A 17,698-nucleotide genomic window follows, 5' to 3' on the forward strand; every position below is an offset into this window, starting at 1 on the left:
TAAATTGATTTTATATATATTTCGATGTCACGCAACTTTTTATACATACGTAATGGCTTAAATCTCGATAACAAGTATAGCACCTTTACAATTTTAAATTACGTGATATAAATGATTTATTAAAATATGATTATGCTTTAACGTTATGTTAATTTACTTAAAATATTGAATGACACGTTTTTACCACGCTCGTGCGTGATACCTGCTTTGTATGAGATTGGGAATTATTTTTAGATTTTAGAACTTTATACTTGAAAATTAGTTATTTTATTTGTTCATTTATATCACGGTTTTAAAATAACATTAAAATTGCACGCTTAACACAATACACAATATAAATTCGGTCGTGTTGTCTAAGACTACGAGCTAGCTACGAACATTTTATTAATTCTAACACAGTGTAACACTGATGAACACACAAACAGTTTTATGTACATTTTGGAGATTCTTTAGAATATTTTGGTTTCGATAAATTACTTTTATTTATAAATCGGCAATATGCGTTGAATTATCTTATTATTAACATGCAATTTCTATAAGTATCCCGGCCTTAAATATTAAACATCCATGATTAACGATATGATCACATTTATGCATTGTCGAAAAAAAAAAAAATGAAAATGTTTGCTGCAGGTATGCTTCAACGAGAAATGAAAAAGGTGTAAAAAGAAACGTCAAAAGGTTGAAGTTAGGAATTAAAAAAAAAAAATTTTTTAACGAAACCCTATTTAGACACCAAAATTATTGAACATGGTGCTAATTTTTTTTTGTTGATTTGTCATACTAATTTTATGTAAACCTTGGTACTGCATACATTTATATTTAACAAGATAAAACCTTCACTAATTATATGTTTTAAAACACTTCGTCAAACAGATATTTAATTTACATACTGACATTATCGCTGATAGTGGATATGGGAATTTTCTCTTCCTTGTTAGGATTGGAGTGTAGGGGACAAGGGGCACGTTTAACGCTTCTCTTCACTTGAGTTCTTTTAACAATCTTTGGCGGTCTTTGTGGATGCCTCACTATTGGTGTCTTTGTTAAATCACCAGCGGAGGCCGATTTGTCAAAAACCTTGCACTTATTAGGAGGCGCAGGTTTAGGCCTGGGTCAGTCGATAACGTGTTTTATCTTTACGTAGAGCACGCACGAGAAGAAAAACCCGAATATAGGTATAACGGACATCCCGACGCCGACGGCCGCTAGTATAATTAGATTGTCTCGTATGTGATTGGTGAATTGATGCATACAACCCTGGAAATTAGAAATGGAAATATTAGTTTGAGGTGAGGTGACTTTTGAATTATCTAAAATTTTAAACTGATGTAACATGCTAGAATAATTTTTAATTTTGCTATAATTTGAATATTGTTATTACTAATCGCGACGAAAGTTCAAGTTTAAGTTGAAAATAAACAAAAACAAAGATAAATAAATACATCTTTTCTTCATTCCCTATGACTATGAAGAAAAAGTTATTATCACAATTACATCACAGGACTTTAATATAGGTTAAGATGGGTGAACAGCATATTTGATATTTCGATCAAGATAAATCTTCGAAATGGCGCACCATTATTGAGAAGGGAAAGAATTACATTATCAGTAAAGCTTACCAACATATAGCCTAATCCATCATCAGAACTAAAACTTTATACCGTATTGTGAGCATCGGAAAGTTTCCACGACAAAAACAGCGTATGAAAGGAGTTGGAGAATAGATTATTTTTAAGGAACAAGAGACGAAAAAGTTCAGTAGATGAACGAAAACATGATTACAAAGAAAATAGATGTCAAGAGTAGGTATATCTAGACGACCGCTCTGGTGTAATGGTGCGTGTGCCGTGTCGGCGGCGCCTAAACACCGATGGTTGCGGATTCGATTCCCACTCGGAGTGGATAAATGTGTTTTCACAAGCATTTATGTTCGGTCTGGTTGTTAGTCCCTGTGGGTCTCCCCACTGTACCTCGGAGAGCACGTTCAGCCGTCGGTCTCGATTGTTATCATATAATAAATACCTGATAGCGACCGTAACTCATAGTAGGTAATATATCCGCCAAACCGCATTTGAGCAGCGTGGTGGATAAGGCTCTAATCCTTCTCCTACATGGAGAAAGAGGCTACGGCCCGCAGTGGGATGTTAGAGGCTGAAGCAGTATGTCTTCAACGAGCCGAGATACCAAATGTAAACAAACCAAATGTGAGGTCATTCAACTATGCAGGGTTTTGTAACCTTTTTTTTACTTACAAAATTTTTTAAAATTTGTAATATATTTATATTCTGATAATTACTGAATTAAATATAATTAATTAAATATAATTATGTATATAAGATTTGATACTTCTTAAATAATAATTATCGAAATATAAAAATCACCCCGAGCGCTTCAGGACACGGAATGAAATAAAAATAAATAATACAAAATCAAAGGGCCGTCCGCGGTCCGATTGTTTTCAAGGCCAGTTAAAATATCGTTCGACCTTGGAGAGAGACGTGCATTAGATAGCAAACAAACAAGATAGAAAGAGATAGACTATATTTTGTTTGTTCCGTCGTCGCTACGAAAAAATGATGGGCTTTGTTTACATTTGGTATCTCTTCTCGTTGAACAGACTTTAGAGTAGAGCGAGGGCGGGCGCGCTCACGTCGTAGTAGATGTTGGAGGGGTGGTCGCGCGCGCCGCAGCGCGGGCGCACGGAGCGGCAGCAGGAGTCGGGCACGAGCAGGCGCGGGTCGTGCTCGTGCCACGCGCTGCGCCGCCAGTCCGAGTAGCGCCGCGCGCCGCAGCACTTGAACTGCAAAGTTGCGGACGCTTCACTACGCTGCCTCGGCCTACGCGGCTCTTCGAATGTCTTGTGTTCCTACCCAATATCTGACAACTGCCCCGGTGAAGTGGTGCTTTAAGCGTACCTAAAATAACAGCAGTTGCGGGTTCGATTTCCGCTCGGGGCAGATAGATATTTATAATGTTTCTGGTCTGGGTATCTTTGCGGGTCTTAGTCGGGCCTCGTAGAGCAGGTAAAGTTCCAGGTAATGGTTGTGATTATAGACCTAATAGCAGTCGTTCCCCGCCTATGACATACATTTGTATTGGACATACAGACGTTTGCCGTGGTCTGAGCGTTTGTGCTTGAGTATATTGTATGTGCTTCTGGACTCCCGATAAAGAAGTAAATCCTAATGGGGGTCGTTGAATGTGAGGCGTTTATTTATTTAATCAAACAACAAATATTGATAATATTGACCTATTCTAAATTTCCGAAAGAGGTACGTTTTACGGTAAGTAATGTATAAGGTTTTTTTTGATCGATTGGTGGACGCAGAATCTGGGAGTTCCCAGCGGCGGGCTTAGTGGCATGAGAAAATGTTATTGTGGTACACCGCTATAACGATGAGAGTACCGATGGGTTTTAGAGGATATTCTGGCTCGTCTTGTCCGTGCTGGAAGACCCACACTTCTGGAGGCCTTGTCAGCGAGTTGCGTAGAAGCACATCCTAACGTTAAAAAATTTCGAAATTCATTACCGTATCCTCTTGAAAATTAATTGTTCCAACCTCACTTCATACTGGGAGCTTGTTCAGATCCGAGGCGATGATGTTACATTGTTTTGTAATTCTAGTAATTCATTAAAAATATTTGTATAGATTATGGTCATATACGATTTAATAAAACTTCTATTCCTTATAATGTATGAAAGTTTAAAAAGTCCATTACCTCAGTCTGCATGGTGTCCACGGCGTTGGTGACGACGGTGTCCAGCGCGTAGTTGGTGATGAAGGTGGTGTTGAGCTCAGTTCGGAGCTCGTCTTCCACGGCCACCTCGTAGTAGTAGGCGAGCCCGCCCGCCCCCGCCTCCAGTATGAACGTGATCAACAGGAAATACGTATACTGGAATGTATTATCATAAAAACAATTGAACCAAGAAAAAAAGGACAGAAAAAAGCGAAAGGAGGAAAAAAAAGCGAATACGCTTTGATCCGCTAAGAATGTGATAAAGCCTCAATAACTATTAGATCGGGAAAAAGTTTCTTCGTATTTTATATAGAAAACCAAGGTAAAATTATACAATTTTATTTACATTTGTTATAAGATGTATGTACGGTTTTTTTCGATAACTTGCCAGACACTGCCTATGCCATGGGAGCAAGTATCGGATTTCGTTGCTGCAGAAATTTTGGGACTTTTCATTAAAAAACCGCGACTCTCAATGTTTGTCGAGTGGCTAATAACCTATGTGGTCGGACGTTGTCGTGATGAAAGACTACACCTTTTGTTTTGGTCAATTCTGGCCACTTATTCTCAATTTTTTGCTTCAGTCTCATTAACTGTAGATAGTAAAAATCTCAGAATGAATCACGCCATTCCAATACCACCATTAATCAGAAAAGCAAGTGATAAGTGGCGGAAAACTGTTTTTACTTTTTAATTAAATTTTTTAAATGTCACCTTTCAATGGTATCATTAGTTACAAACAATACAACCAAAAAGACTCTATTGCAAACTTTTAACTAGAAAATACGAAGACTTTTTCTCCGACCTTATTATGATCTTCTAACCTCGTGAAACATTCAACTCTGAGTTTTTTTCATACTGGACGAAAAAGCGCGTTCAAAAAACAATCAATTTTGACAAATTCGAGTTTCATTACATCGACACAGTTTAAAGATATCTTCAGGTTCAAGATTTGAATTCTATATAATGCTACTGTGTAAACGAATTGGCGTTAAGAAATATACCAATATATGTTTTAATGACATTGAGAAAGGATTTTTGTAAATGCCTCAAAACTGAGAACCGATACCGAGCTCAATGGCGTGGGGTGGATAACAGATGATGGTGATTACACATAAATTACCAGACAAAGCCAGCCCTGCGGTCATCGACTCGCGTGCCCAGCGTGGTGACTATGGGCAACAAACATGAGTTCACGCCATTTTTGGTGCGAACTTGTGGAGGCCTATGTCCAGTAGTGGACTGCGATAGGCTATAGTGATGACACATAAATTATACATTTTTCAACAAATTGGTCAATTTTTATCTCTAAATATATTTTTTGGCTTTGTTTAAGATTTTTATTTTAGACAATTATAGTGAAGGGAGAGTCAAGAAAAAAATAACTCCTTATCGTATATGCCATTTCATTATTAAGTAATGCCTGTTCAAGTACATTTTGGTGTTAAAGATTTTCTAGTAAAATTCCCTAGACAAATACTGAAGACTAGTCCGCTGATATATGTTTAGTTTTCGATAAATATTACTTTTATAAATAAATACCTATATTAAACCCAGACTCGAGGCGGGAATTAAACCCACAACTCCCGAAGCAAAAACAGGGTCACTGCACTGTACCAACGAGCGAATAGAAATGTTATATACATATTTGCGTACCATAACAATATTTCTTACTAATCTTATTAATCCGTTGTTTAAGATAAAATATGACAAGATATTATCGTACACGATCCCAAGTACGATCGACCTTCATCTAAGAGTACTTACCGGCTGAAAATTATACCAATCTACTAAAATATTTTTCTGAAAAGATATGTAAATATTTAAGTATAACTAATAACGGAAGGTATGTAATAAAATTGATCAAGAAACAGACGTGTAACTCACACACAACAAACTGGTTCTGTTTTCAGTCTTGAGACCGCAGCAGCCGAGTGCGCATAGCGGAACTCCTAAAGCACCGGCGATTATAAGCAAGTACGCTATCGCTGGGTACGTGGGCGTCGGCAGCAGTGACACGAATCTGTGCCGAGATGCAACCGTCCAAGCGCCAACTAGGAGTACACCGGCCCCTGCAAACTGAATACACACGGAATATATCAGCGGTTATTACTTTAACATGATTAGATGGTAAACAATGGTCCACCTGATGATAAATTGTTACAATTTTACAAAAAGCATTATAATTATAATACAAAAAGCATTGGAAGCGTGTTACATATACTATTCCCCTCCCGACCCTCCCCAGGAGCTCTGGCCACCTTACTCACTACTTTATCGAGTGATTTAGAGATAGATGCATTTAAAGATAGATATAAACTATAGGGTATTATATGTATCTCTAAACTACATATCGAGAGAGTGAAGGAGACATTTATCGAGGAAGGCTATATTAACATCACGCTACGATCAATAGGAGCTGAGCCTTCATAAGAAATGTTACGAAAACAGGAAAAAATAATCTTTTTTGAGAGCTTCTGTTGCGTGCGCTGTTTAAACGGTTAAACTATCCAAATAATGTATGATGGAATTGATCGCCATTAAAAGTTCTAAAAAAAGTCCGAGACCGAAACCTTTTTTATCGTACACAAGTTTGTTCCAAAATAATGCATTATTTGAGAAGGTAGTTTTATAGACATGATATAAATCCTTATCCAAATAAATACGTTATTCATCACAAGTATTTCTATTTGAAAAACACTATTCTTGACACCATTCGATTTCAATGAATATCTTAGAAGATATCATAGTTTTAAAATAACTTTGCAACGAACTAATGGTACAAAAAAATGAAAAAGTGATTTTATTATATTTGTATTAGCCAGGCATATGAATCCTTACGAATTAAAAATAACACTAACTTTGTCTTTCATAGCATTTAATTTAGAAATCACTTAGGAGATAATGTATCAAATGAAACTACGCGCCGCGCCGCGCCACGCACGTGTGTAAGTCGCCAACTTGCACAGTAATGGTTTAAAAAGTTTTTATAACAGTTAATTTTTTCCTCAAATTAAAATGTTCAAAACCGCGGAGAATGGCTACTATTTATATAGTACTAGCTGACCTGGCGAACTTCGTATCACCTTATTTTTTCCTGAAATATAATAATAACATAATATATCAAAATAAAATATAGCCTATCTTTTAAGTTGGATCGAAGTGCACATGGTGTGCGAATTTTATTATAATCGGTTAAGTGGTTTAGGAGTCCATTGAGGACAAACATTGTGACACGAGATTTATATATATTAAGACTAGTTGCACCTCGTTGTTTCATCTACATAATTTTCGATCTTGAGGAAAATATCCTGCAAAATCTGGAGCAGCCCGACTGCAGAAGTATCTCCTTACCCTACAGAAAATTACAGCTAAATAGCAGCTTTCAAGCAGTGTTGTGTTTTTGTGCTGAGTAAGGTGACCAGAGCTCCTGTAGGGATTGAGGATAAGTTCAACAACGCACTTACGATACTTCTGGTGTTGCAGGCGTCTATAAGTTACGGTAATTACTTAAAATTAGGCATACGCTTGTTTGTACGCCAACCTACTTATATAAAAAAAACTCATAAGTCAATAAGTAGCCTTTGTGACCTTCAGCTATCGACACACCAAGTTTCATTACAATCAGTCCAGTAGTAACAAACACCCATCTATCCTTACAAACATCTGTATTTAGAATAGTACTGGGATTGACGTTGGGATGTTAGAGTTAAGGTTTATAGCCTTACTAAACTCTAACACAGCCTGTTATTAACTACGGCCGGTTTATTACTTATTAGAAATTTAACAATAATATCACCTAATAATAGTGATATTAAACAATTGATAATATATACTCTAATGAAAATAACTCAATACAAAATTAATATTAATATGATAACGAGACTAACTGTCTTTGAAGTGGTGTTAATTAGTGCGACACTTAGAACCAAAGGTTTAAATAATCGGTCGGCGAAAATTTATTTTCCCATTTTCTACTAAAAAGTTGTAATAAAATTATTTTGTTGTATTTTTTTGTAACTGGCTGGTTTTAATATCATGAGTATTGACATTTTAAAAATAAAATTTAAAAACAGTTTTCCGCCACTTTTCATTTAGTTTTCTGTCCGCCAAAAATGGGTCCAACAAAAAATGATATTATGTGTATGGTGGGAATGGAAGGTCATCATTCATTGTGAGCTTTTACCACCGATTCAGATTTCTAGTGTCAAGAGCTGATGAGACTTAAGTCAGAATTTATCAACAGAAAAGGTGTTGTCTTTAATCACGACAACGCCCGACCGCACATCTTTAGCCACTCAATAAAAATTCGGAGTTTGACTGAAAAGTCTTAATGCATCTACTATATAGCCCCGATCTTGCGCTCTCTGAATTCTATCTATTTCGGTTTCTTCAAAATTCTTAGGTAGCGTAAAGTTAACATCAAGAGGACTGTCTAAACAGCTTGTCGCGGTTTTTCACAAGAAGTACCAAAATTTCGACACCAACGGAATCCTGTCACTATGCCATGTTGCCAAGTTATCGAAAAAAAATCGAACATACAAATTATAACTAATGTAAATAAATTTTGTAAAATCTTACATTGAATTTCTGAAAAAACTTTCTCCCCGACCTTTTATTAAGGTTTGTGTGAAAGCGAATTAAAAAAGATACAAGATAATTTTATTTTCGATGAAATCATAAAACTTAGGTAAATAATTAATCATCAAAACAATGGTATTAAAGTGATTAATTATTATAATTAACATTTAAATGTGGGACCTACTTAATAAGTTTTATTTTAAATTATGTATATTTTTATCTGATAAAAATAATGAGTTTAAAAATATGACTTATAGTATACATTTTTTAGGGCCTGTTTCACCGGTTGCCGTTAAAGCTATTTGATATAATATGTATAACGGTATCCAATAGATGAAAGTTTACCATTGAATACTAGTCTATGTCGCCGCGTTGGCGCAACGGTCACAGTCATGGATTGTGCCTGTTGCGCTGGCGATTGCGGGTTGGATCCCCGCACATTACAAGCATTGGTATTGGCCATACAGGTATTTTCCGTGGTCTGGGTGTTTGTGTAGTGCTTGTGGGTCTCCCCATCGTGCCTCGGAGAGCACGTTAAGCCGTCGGTCCCGTTTGTTATCATGTACACCTGATAGCGATCGTTACTCATAGTAGGAAATATATACGAGGCACATGCCCAGAAGTGGGATATTACAGGCTGAAGCGTAGTATGTAGGACAAATTTTATAAAGGTGAACGAAGCCCTTAGACTCGATTTAACCAATGTTCCACTGATAGGCTAAGGATAAGCTCTGTGAATAATGTTGAAAATTTAAAATCCAAGAGTTATGACATATTAATTAAACTATCGGAAAACAAGATGGATTCTAGTGAGTTTGCAGTAGTATGTCTATAAGTACATAGATTATAAAAAATACCTACTACAAATAGCGTATGAGCTGTTTATTATTTTCACAAGTTTGTGTGATCTTTTATGGTTTTGGTTTCTTTTGCGTTATTTTTTTTTTAATTTAACTTAATATACATTTTTCTTTTTCTTTTCGAATTTATTAATGTCTGCAATTTGTGGTAAGCCCAATTTAATTATCTTTCTATTATAGTTATAGATCACGCATAATGAATCAGCATTGAGTCTAAATGCGGTAAATCGAGCCCATAACAATCACATTATAGTTTTAGAATACGCTTGTAAAAATAGTTTCATATAATAAATTAGATATCGAAGTTCGTTGAAAAATATTATTTATAGCGCGAAACACCACTGTATCAGCCAGTGAGTAATCTATGGCTCAAAAACAATGTTATCTTATTATCAACATTATACTTGATTATAATATATTTAACTTTCTTTAATTTATGAATTTCATTATTCCATATTGAGATACACCGACGTCGCGCAGACACCATTTAAAACTAAATCGTATTATAGACATTTTTTATCTTATCAATCGACGTAGATTAGAAGTGATACGTACAAGCAAAATTTCTCCATAATTGAGTGTTCGTAAACATTAAATAATAAATAGCTATCCTTCTTTTCTCAACGGATTGTTGAATTATTAAATCCTACAATAGCAACTACATCCTATAGGTTATACGAAAAGTAACAGTGCAACCTTTTCTTCTAATACAATAGTAATAAAAGTTGATTACATATTCATATATTTTTAAATTTGTGATAATTATGATAACTCCTAACTTATTATAATTAAAAAATATATGATATACAAGATATATTATTATTATTATATTATATATTTATAGATATTATTATTATTATTATTATATAAGGCCGCGTTGGCGCAACAGCCACAGAACTGATTTGTGGCTGTCGTGCTGGGAGTTACGGGTTTGATCCCTGCACATTACAAACATTTGTATTGGCCATACAAATGTTTGCCGTGGTCTGGACGTTTGTACAGTCTTTGTGGGTCTCCCCACCGTGCCTCGGATAGCACGTTGAGCCATCCATACCGGTTGTTGTCACACACACATGTACACCTGATAAGGATCTGTTACATCCCTGTACTGTAGGGAATAATAATGACTAAGTGCATCATCAGCAGCCTTAATTTCGGACATTCATTCTATAGTAAGGTTCGAGCTCAGTTCGGATCTGATCGCGGAACCAATAACACTTGCCGAATTTCTTATCTCTAAGTTGTCCTAATTTATATCATAAATTACTTAGTGTTAGTAAATAAATCTTTTTTTAAAAAGATTTTAATGTTTCCAATGATAACAGATCGTTACTCAAAATAGGGAATATATCTGCCAACTCGCATTAGAGTAGCTTGGTGGATTGAGCTCTGATGCTTCTCCTACTTGGGGAAAGAGGCCCAGCAGTGGGATATTATAGGCTGAAGCGATAATATAGATATACATTTTTTAGATACTAATTGAAATCGAATTATCTAAAAGGCTATTTTGTTTTAAATTGAATACTTGTGATGAATAACTTAATTATTTAGATAAGGATTAATATCTTGTTTATAAAAACATCTTCGCAAATAATGTATTATTTTAGAACAAACTTGGTTAGCATAAAAAAGGTTATAGTGAGCCAACCTTAAAAGATAGATATATGCTGTCGCGGAATTTTTTTTAGAACTTTTAAAGAGGATCAATTCTGTCTTACACGATTTTTGCGAAACTTTAACTGTTTTGATAAATAGCCTATAACCTTCCTCGATAAATGGGCTATCTAACACAACAATAATTTTTCAAATCGGACCAGTAGTTTCTGAGATTAGCGCGTTCAAATAACCAAACAAACAAACAACCTCTTCAGCTTTATAATATATTAGAAATTAGAAATAATGAACACAATAAAAATAATTTAAATAACTTTTTAGGGCAATAATATAAAAAAAATATAGTATTGTATTTTTTAGTAAAAAAAATTACATATAAATATGAATAGTTTTGTTCTATTAAAAATGAATACTAAATAATAACTTACCAAAAATATAACGTTGAATATATGTAGAACACACTTTAAGAAATTGACGCTACAACAGTCTGCGTCTCTCGATTTACGAGGTTTAACTTTTTTCTTCTTTGCTAACAATGCACTCGAGTCCTTCTTTTTTTCTTCTGCCATTATATCCTGCAGTTAGTGCGGACCTCTGTAGATCTGAACAATTTGTTGTAATGTTCAGCATATGTAGACACTTTTTTGACACTTTGCTTCTGTTCTGAGTCTGAAATTGTAAAAAAACGTACTATTATTTTCGTATAATCTGACAGAGTAATCTATCTTAAAGAATTTAATACTTACACAATTAACATGTATCCATAACATAATCCTCATTTTTTTTTAATACAAAATAAGTAAAATAAAAGTCAATAAAAACGATTTTACATTTTATTAGATACTTTACTTTAAAAATGGAATATTACAACACTTACGCTAAATAAAACGTACATGTCTCAAAATAAATGAAATAATCATTAGTAAAAATTCCAAATTAAAATTATTACAGTGGTAAAAAATATTATTTTATGAAAAATGTAACATAGGTAGCAAAGTATATACAGAACAGTTTATAAAAATTAAACAGTTTTGTGTATTAAGCATAGTATTACATTCAGTCACTTTCATCACATTATAAATTCATTATAAAAGTTAATTTGGATTTTAGTTTTAGATATACCTATAAAATATCAATACTAATATTATAATAGGATATAATAAACAATGGCAATAGTCCATTTCCAAAAGCATCACAAAAAATTATCAATTCCATGATTAGTCATTTCATTAGCATACTATTCATCATACTGGTTCAAAGTTATTTCCAATTTTTCAACAATTTTTTTATAGAAACTAATTTGTTGCCTCAAGAATTTTTGCATTGTAGCTTTCAAGTCTTCAGTTCGTTCTGATTTGAAGTGATTAATTTCGGCAAGAAGGGCATAAGATATGACATCGGTTCTTCTTAATACTTCATTTAGTTGTCCTACTTCCATTTTGTGTTCGGATGTTAATCTCTCACATTCACGTTTCTTTTGCACAGCTGCCTTGTGATTTGCTAAGGCATCTGGGAATGAGCCTACAATACCTTTATATAGATGAAATTTATCTCCGAGCGGTTCCCAGTCATATTTTGGTTGTTCTTCATACATCCTACCAATTTCAATATAAGCACCACCTGTCATCTTTATCGCAGATGTAAGTTTTGATGTAGATATGACTGTCCCTTCATCCAAGCCAAGAGCGTTTCCTAAACTATAAAATGCTTCACCAATTTTTTGGCAATCTGACTTGTATGGCCCTTGGAACCTCTTTGTTTGTGCTAGACACATATTAGTCACAGATTTTACCGATGTATCCATACTACCTATAAATGTGTGACACTGCTCTGTGATGTGGTCCACTTGGGATTGTAATAAAGCTTTTTCAGGTACAACTAAGGATATACAATAGTTAAGGCCTAATAAATTATCCCTCTCCGCTTGTCTTTTACCAGCTTTCCAACGTTTTTCATCAGTGCAGGTGAGGAAATGTTGCCAGACTTCACTTTTTGACAAAACTGGGTGTTTACACATCCAATCGACAAATTCCTGTAATTGTACTCGCCGGCGTTCAATTAGTTGTTCATCGTAGCGACCTGATATTTGTTTGTCCGGTAGAGGTGGGATGGGTATGAGTGTAAATTTTTCTTGTAATCTTTCATGGAGCCAATCAAAATGCTTATATCTTCTAGAAACTTGTATATTATTAAATGACGGGGTTAACTGATATGCAATAAAGCTCTTGATGCCTTTGAATTTTGATTCTTTTTTTGGAGATGCAACTGTAACACTATATGGCTGTGTGATCGGTGCCCAAACATAACAGTCACCTTCTTGAATTATGTAAACTTTATCCGAGTCAGGGACGTCAACATTTAACGTGGCCAGTAAGTAGCTCTCTCCACTAACTTTTGATGATGGTGCAAATTTATTCTTTCTAACTGTACCGACTGTTGAACCAAACGAGGAAGCATTGTCATCCATTTGATGATTATAGTCATTAATTGGCATACCGGGTAATGGAGTAAGTTGTTGTTGATGACTCATTGCAGTCTTATTTTGAGGAGCACCAGGACCTATTTCAGAGTATGTGTCATCATCCCAATCATCATCCCAGCCGTCGTCATGTGAAGCTGCTCTTTGATAATTATTATCACCTGCACTGTATTGTTGATCACCCCACTCGTCAGCTGCCTGGTCATATCTAGGTGCAGCGGGAGCCACCTTTTCTGGTTCTAGTTCCTCAGGAGATAGCTTTCTCACATATGCTGCCGGAAACAAGCCTGTTTGGCCCTTAGAATTTCTTCCCTCCCACCATCCTTCACCAATGTCTGTATTTATAAGAGTCAATATTTCACCACAGGTAATTGACATTTCTGTGGTTCCCGGTTCTCCGGTGAAGTCGTACAGGGCTTGCACCTGGGCCGTCATTGTAGACCCTGCAACCTAAAACAATATCAAAATACATTATTCACTGTAAAGCATAGCATTTAAGAATTGATGGAGCAATTTTATCTTATCAGTGTTATCTAGAAATGTAGGGAGTATTTGTAATGGTGTGATATGGAATATTCGCTTGGTTTTTGTCTCTCGAAACTAAAGTAGAACAAATAAATTAGAACGATATTCGTCGCGTAAGGAGCTGACACATTTTCGTAACAATACCAATTAACCACTGGATAAATTAACGAATGATTCTACGCCTCTTATTGTGAGGTTTGTTAATTATTGCTTATAGCATTGCTTATTGTTTTTGTTACTTAAGGAAACACGAAAACATTCAAAAATTAAACAACTTAGGAATGCATAAAATTTTGTTGAGATTTTTTATTGGAGTAGAAGAGCCTACATTATTCATTTCAAGTTTATGGTTTAAGTTTTCTTACATTTGGTTTAATAAGACATTGCAAGGATTTTTGTTATAATAAAAGGCAGAAACTAAATTCTTGTTTTGTGATGGAAACCAATGACGTCAATGTATGGTTTAGATATAAAGAAAACTCTCGGACAGGAATTATGAATAACACGATTATATGAACTCCTAAAAACAAAGTAAAAATAATTTGTAAAATGAAGATGTTACTTACTTTTGCTCACAAAAATTTAATTCAAGGCGGATACACTACTCGTACAGTCATCTGAATGACAGATTGATTCACAAGAATTTGTTTTCATTGTTACTATTGTTTTCAATTACGTGGCAGAGTGTCGAAAAAAGCGAACTTTTTATTGGTTGTTAAATATATTAAATTTAAACAACCAATCAGAATCCACTAGTTAGAAGTTAAAATCAATGTCAAACACTTGCTTTTCAAAATGGTTCTTGAAAATTTAATAGTATATTGATAGATGGCGCTGTAAGAATATAACATTCCCATAAGCGCCATCTATCAGGAAGACAGACTACTGACGATGACGATGTTGCTGACGCAGTTCAGATTAGTTTGAAATTAATTTTTAGTTTTTTAACCAACTTCAAAAAAGGAGGAGGTTACTCAATTCGACCGCATATATATTTATGTATGTTCGGGAATAACTTCGTCGTTGATAAACCAATTTTGATAATTTTTTTGTTGGAAAGGAGATATTCCAAGGGTGATACCATGTAAGGAAACCAGGATCTGATGATGGAATCCCAGAGAAATCGAGGGGAACTCTCGAAAATCATAGTGACGACTAATGCGTTTGTTATTTTTTTTCGTCTACTTAAGTTGTAATTGAAGTTTACTTGTCGATGTAATTGAAGTCGGTTTTTTTTGTTTGCTAGCAAACACAATTGTACGTTTAGTACAGGTGGACGATAAGTTATTAGATTAGTAATGTACCTACAATATATTGTTAAAATCAAATACAAAAAGAGACAAGTAAATAAGCATTATTAGATATACTTCGAAAAGTATTTGTTAGATCGCAATTTAATTAAAATGGAACCACATGACACCTCCACCTACACACACCGATTTCGATAATTTTGTTTTAATCGTAAAGAGGTCCACATGGCACCTCCTTGCGATTAAAACAAAAATTATCGAAATCGGCCCACCCAGTCAAAAGTTCTGAGGTAACATATATTAAAAAAAAAAAAAAAAAATGAAAATGGCAGTGTGAGTATAGGACATGCGCGTGAATGGTTACATACAACTGAAAAATATTTAACGATGTATATTTTTTAACTAAAAACATCGAAAATATAAGTGTCTTGCTTTGACTGTAGTCTAATGATAGTCCGGCATTTGAAACTCTTGATATGATGATTTTTATTTTCGGTTTATTGATATGATGATTTTTAATTTCGCTCTAGCGGATAAATCGTTCCATAGCTTAATTGGCTAGAGCGCCGACACGGTCAGTCGGAGACGCGGGTTCGAATCCGGTCAATTTTTGATATGATATTCAAAAATGTTCACTAATTGAGTAATTATTTATCTATGTTATAGTCATATTGTGATATCTATGACTGTTGGGGCCAATGCCCTGTGCTGCGGTCGTTAGGGAAACCTCGGTACCCGAACGCTGGTTAATAAGTGTCAGTCAGTCAGTCAGTCAGTTCAGTCTATTGCAATCCACTGCTGGATATAGGCCTCAGCAAGTGCGCCAGACACCTCGGTTAATAAGTGGACTTTCAATGTTTCGTATGTTACAATAAATATATAAGAAAGGTAGAAAAACTATGAACGACCTGGCGTCGTGGGTAAAAGAATAGTAGTAGTGATGGCTTAGTGTCGTGTATGATAATCGCTTATACAGCGACTGCGCTTGCACCGTCACCAGTGCTCCCCGCTATTTTCCGTCGCCCGCTTTATGAAGTATTAATTTAATGTTCGCTTAATTTAGCTATAACAACATATAAAGCATAATTAATAGCATCGTTTTCCCAGTAGGATTTTCTACCCAAATAGGGATAACAAACAAACTTTGTCTCCTCGTTTGACCCTCATAAAGAATTAATTTTTTAAAACCTGTCAAGTTTGTATGACCTATTTGTGAACAGAGGCCGAAACCCCATATATTTCTAAAGTGACAAACTTGTACGAGCTTTTATCCTCGAACTGTTTAATTCCCGTAAGGGATAAGCATTTATAAGCCCCTACTACCTATTACTTGTATGTATAGTTATATGTTTATGATTTGCTAGATGACCCGTCGAACTTTGTACAGCCATATCGTTTTTGTTTTCTTTAATATATTGATTGATATTAAATTTTCTTTTATACAAAACTTGTCTTGCCCATAACAAAAAAAAAAGGTTTATTCAATTTGGTATAGTCATTCGGAAGTAAAAGTTATTTATATGGAAGAATTATTGATTCTTTACGATATTGCTGGTATTTAGGGACATTGAAAAATTGTATATTTAGACGTTTTTCTTTTAATATAACAATTTAGATTTACAGAAAAAAAGTTAATGAACCATAAATCTAATAATGGATTTATTGTTTCATTAAAATTATATCCTACTAATATTATAAACGTTAAAGTTTGTATGTATGATGATGTATGGATGTTTGTTCCTCTTTCACGCATAAACTACCGAATGGAATTTAATGAAAATTTACAATAATATAGTTTATACATTAGAATAATACATAGGCTATAATTTTTAAAGATAGTGTGTGAATTTTTCAAAATATAACGATAATGTCAAGTAAGTCGGAAAAAATCTGCAATCTGCGAACTATTCTGGCGTACGCTGCAAAAAGTTTATACGTATACATATATAGAAAGAAATGTTTATCTTAATTAGTCCTACAAAAAAGTCCGCGACAGCATATATTTATAAATTAGGCACTATCGCAAAAACAGTGAACATACAATAAAAATTGATAATATATTTCTACTGCACATTTGGTAGTAACAAATTGATTTATATGTCGCAGAACCAATTTTGATGAATTTTGGTATAAAGATAGATATTGAGAAGATAATAAGCTATTCGAAGTACTTACTAATCACGCGCAGACGAAGTCGCGGGTACCAGCTAGTATACCTATATTTTGTGTTTTTGATTGCTTTTTAAATAATTCATTCTGAACCTTGGATAGATAAGTTAAAGAATATTACTGTGCAAAGTTTATGGTCATTAGTCGTTTTCTTCAAATGCTTAAAAATTCTGGAAGAGGAGTTCGTTTTAAAGTTTCTTTCTCCGAAAACTTTTTAACGATGTTAATGCAACTTTAACCGTAAAGATATTTTTTAAATAATCGTTAAATATTAAGGATTAGGTATTTATTGATTGTTTTTTTAATTTGATTGTTTTTTAATTTTTGGACATTTTGCTTTAAAAGACCATACAAACGTGCGGTATGCAAAGATATGGGAAGTACGAGTAAAATCGTGTGATACAACGAAACAGCAGTGACGCTGAGAATTTCGCCTTACAGTGCTTTAGTTGCAGCGAGATATAGGTATAATATTATAC

General features: G+C 34.4%; 2 protein-coding genes across 2 annotated transcripts in view; both read right to left on the bottom strand.

Annotated features, from left to right (window-relative positions):
* LOC123670038 (CD151 antigen-like) overlaps positions 1-17,698 on the bottom strand; it is a 147,124-nt gene continuing 129,426 nt past the window's right edge. Inside the window, exons 3-7 of the mRNA XM_045603531.1 lie at positions 11,225-11,465; positions 5,629-5,820; positions 3,724-3,897; positions 2,654-2,803; positions 1-1,260 (exon numbers count right to left, since the gene is read on the bottom strand). Of these exons, the coding sequence (XP_045459487.1) occupies positions 1,117-1,260; positions 2,654-2,803; positions 3,724-3,897; positions 5,629-5,820; positions 11,225-11,365 (801 nt within the window). The 5' untranslated portion in view covers positions 11,366-11,465 and the 3' untranslated portion in view covers positions 1-1,116. The remainder of the gene's footprint in view (positions 1,261-2,653; positions 2,804-3,723; positions 3,898-5,628; positions 5,821-11,224; positions 11,466-17,698) is intronic.
* On the bottom strand, positions 11,616-14,461 carry LOC123670036 (sorting nexin lst-4). Its single transcript, XM_045603530.1, has 2 exons — positions 14,367-14,461; positions 11,616-13,725 (listed from the first exon to the last, which is right to left on the bottom strand). Exon 2 carries the CDS (start codon positions 13,708-13,710, stop codon positions 12,034-12,036), a length of 1,677 nt encoding a protein of 558 aa, XP_045459486.1. The 5' UTR covers positions 13,711-13,725; positions 14,367-14,461; the 3' UTR covers positions 11,616-12,033.

Source organism: Melitaea cinxia, chromosome 4 (genome assembly GCF_905220565.1).
Source record: "Melitaea cinxia chromosome 4, ilMelCinx1.1, whole genome shotgun sequence".
Lineage (NCBI taxonomy): Eukaryota > Metazoa > Arthropoda > Insecta > Lepidoptera > Nymphalidae > Melitaea > Melitaea cinxia.

What these genes read in the sequence shown, in the direction of transcription:
- LOC123670036 (XM_045603530.1), bottom strand. Translation starts at nt 13,710, where the DNA reads ATGACGGCCCAGGTGCAAGCCCTGTACGACTTCACCGGAGAACCGGGA.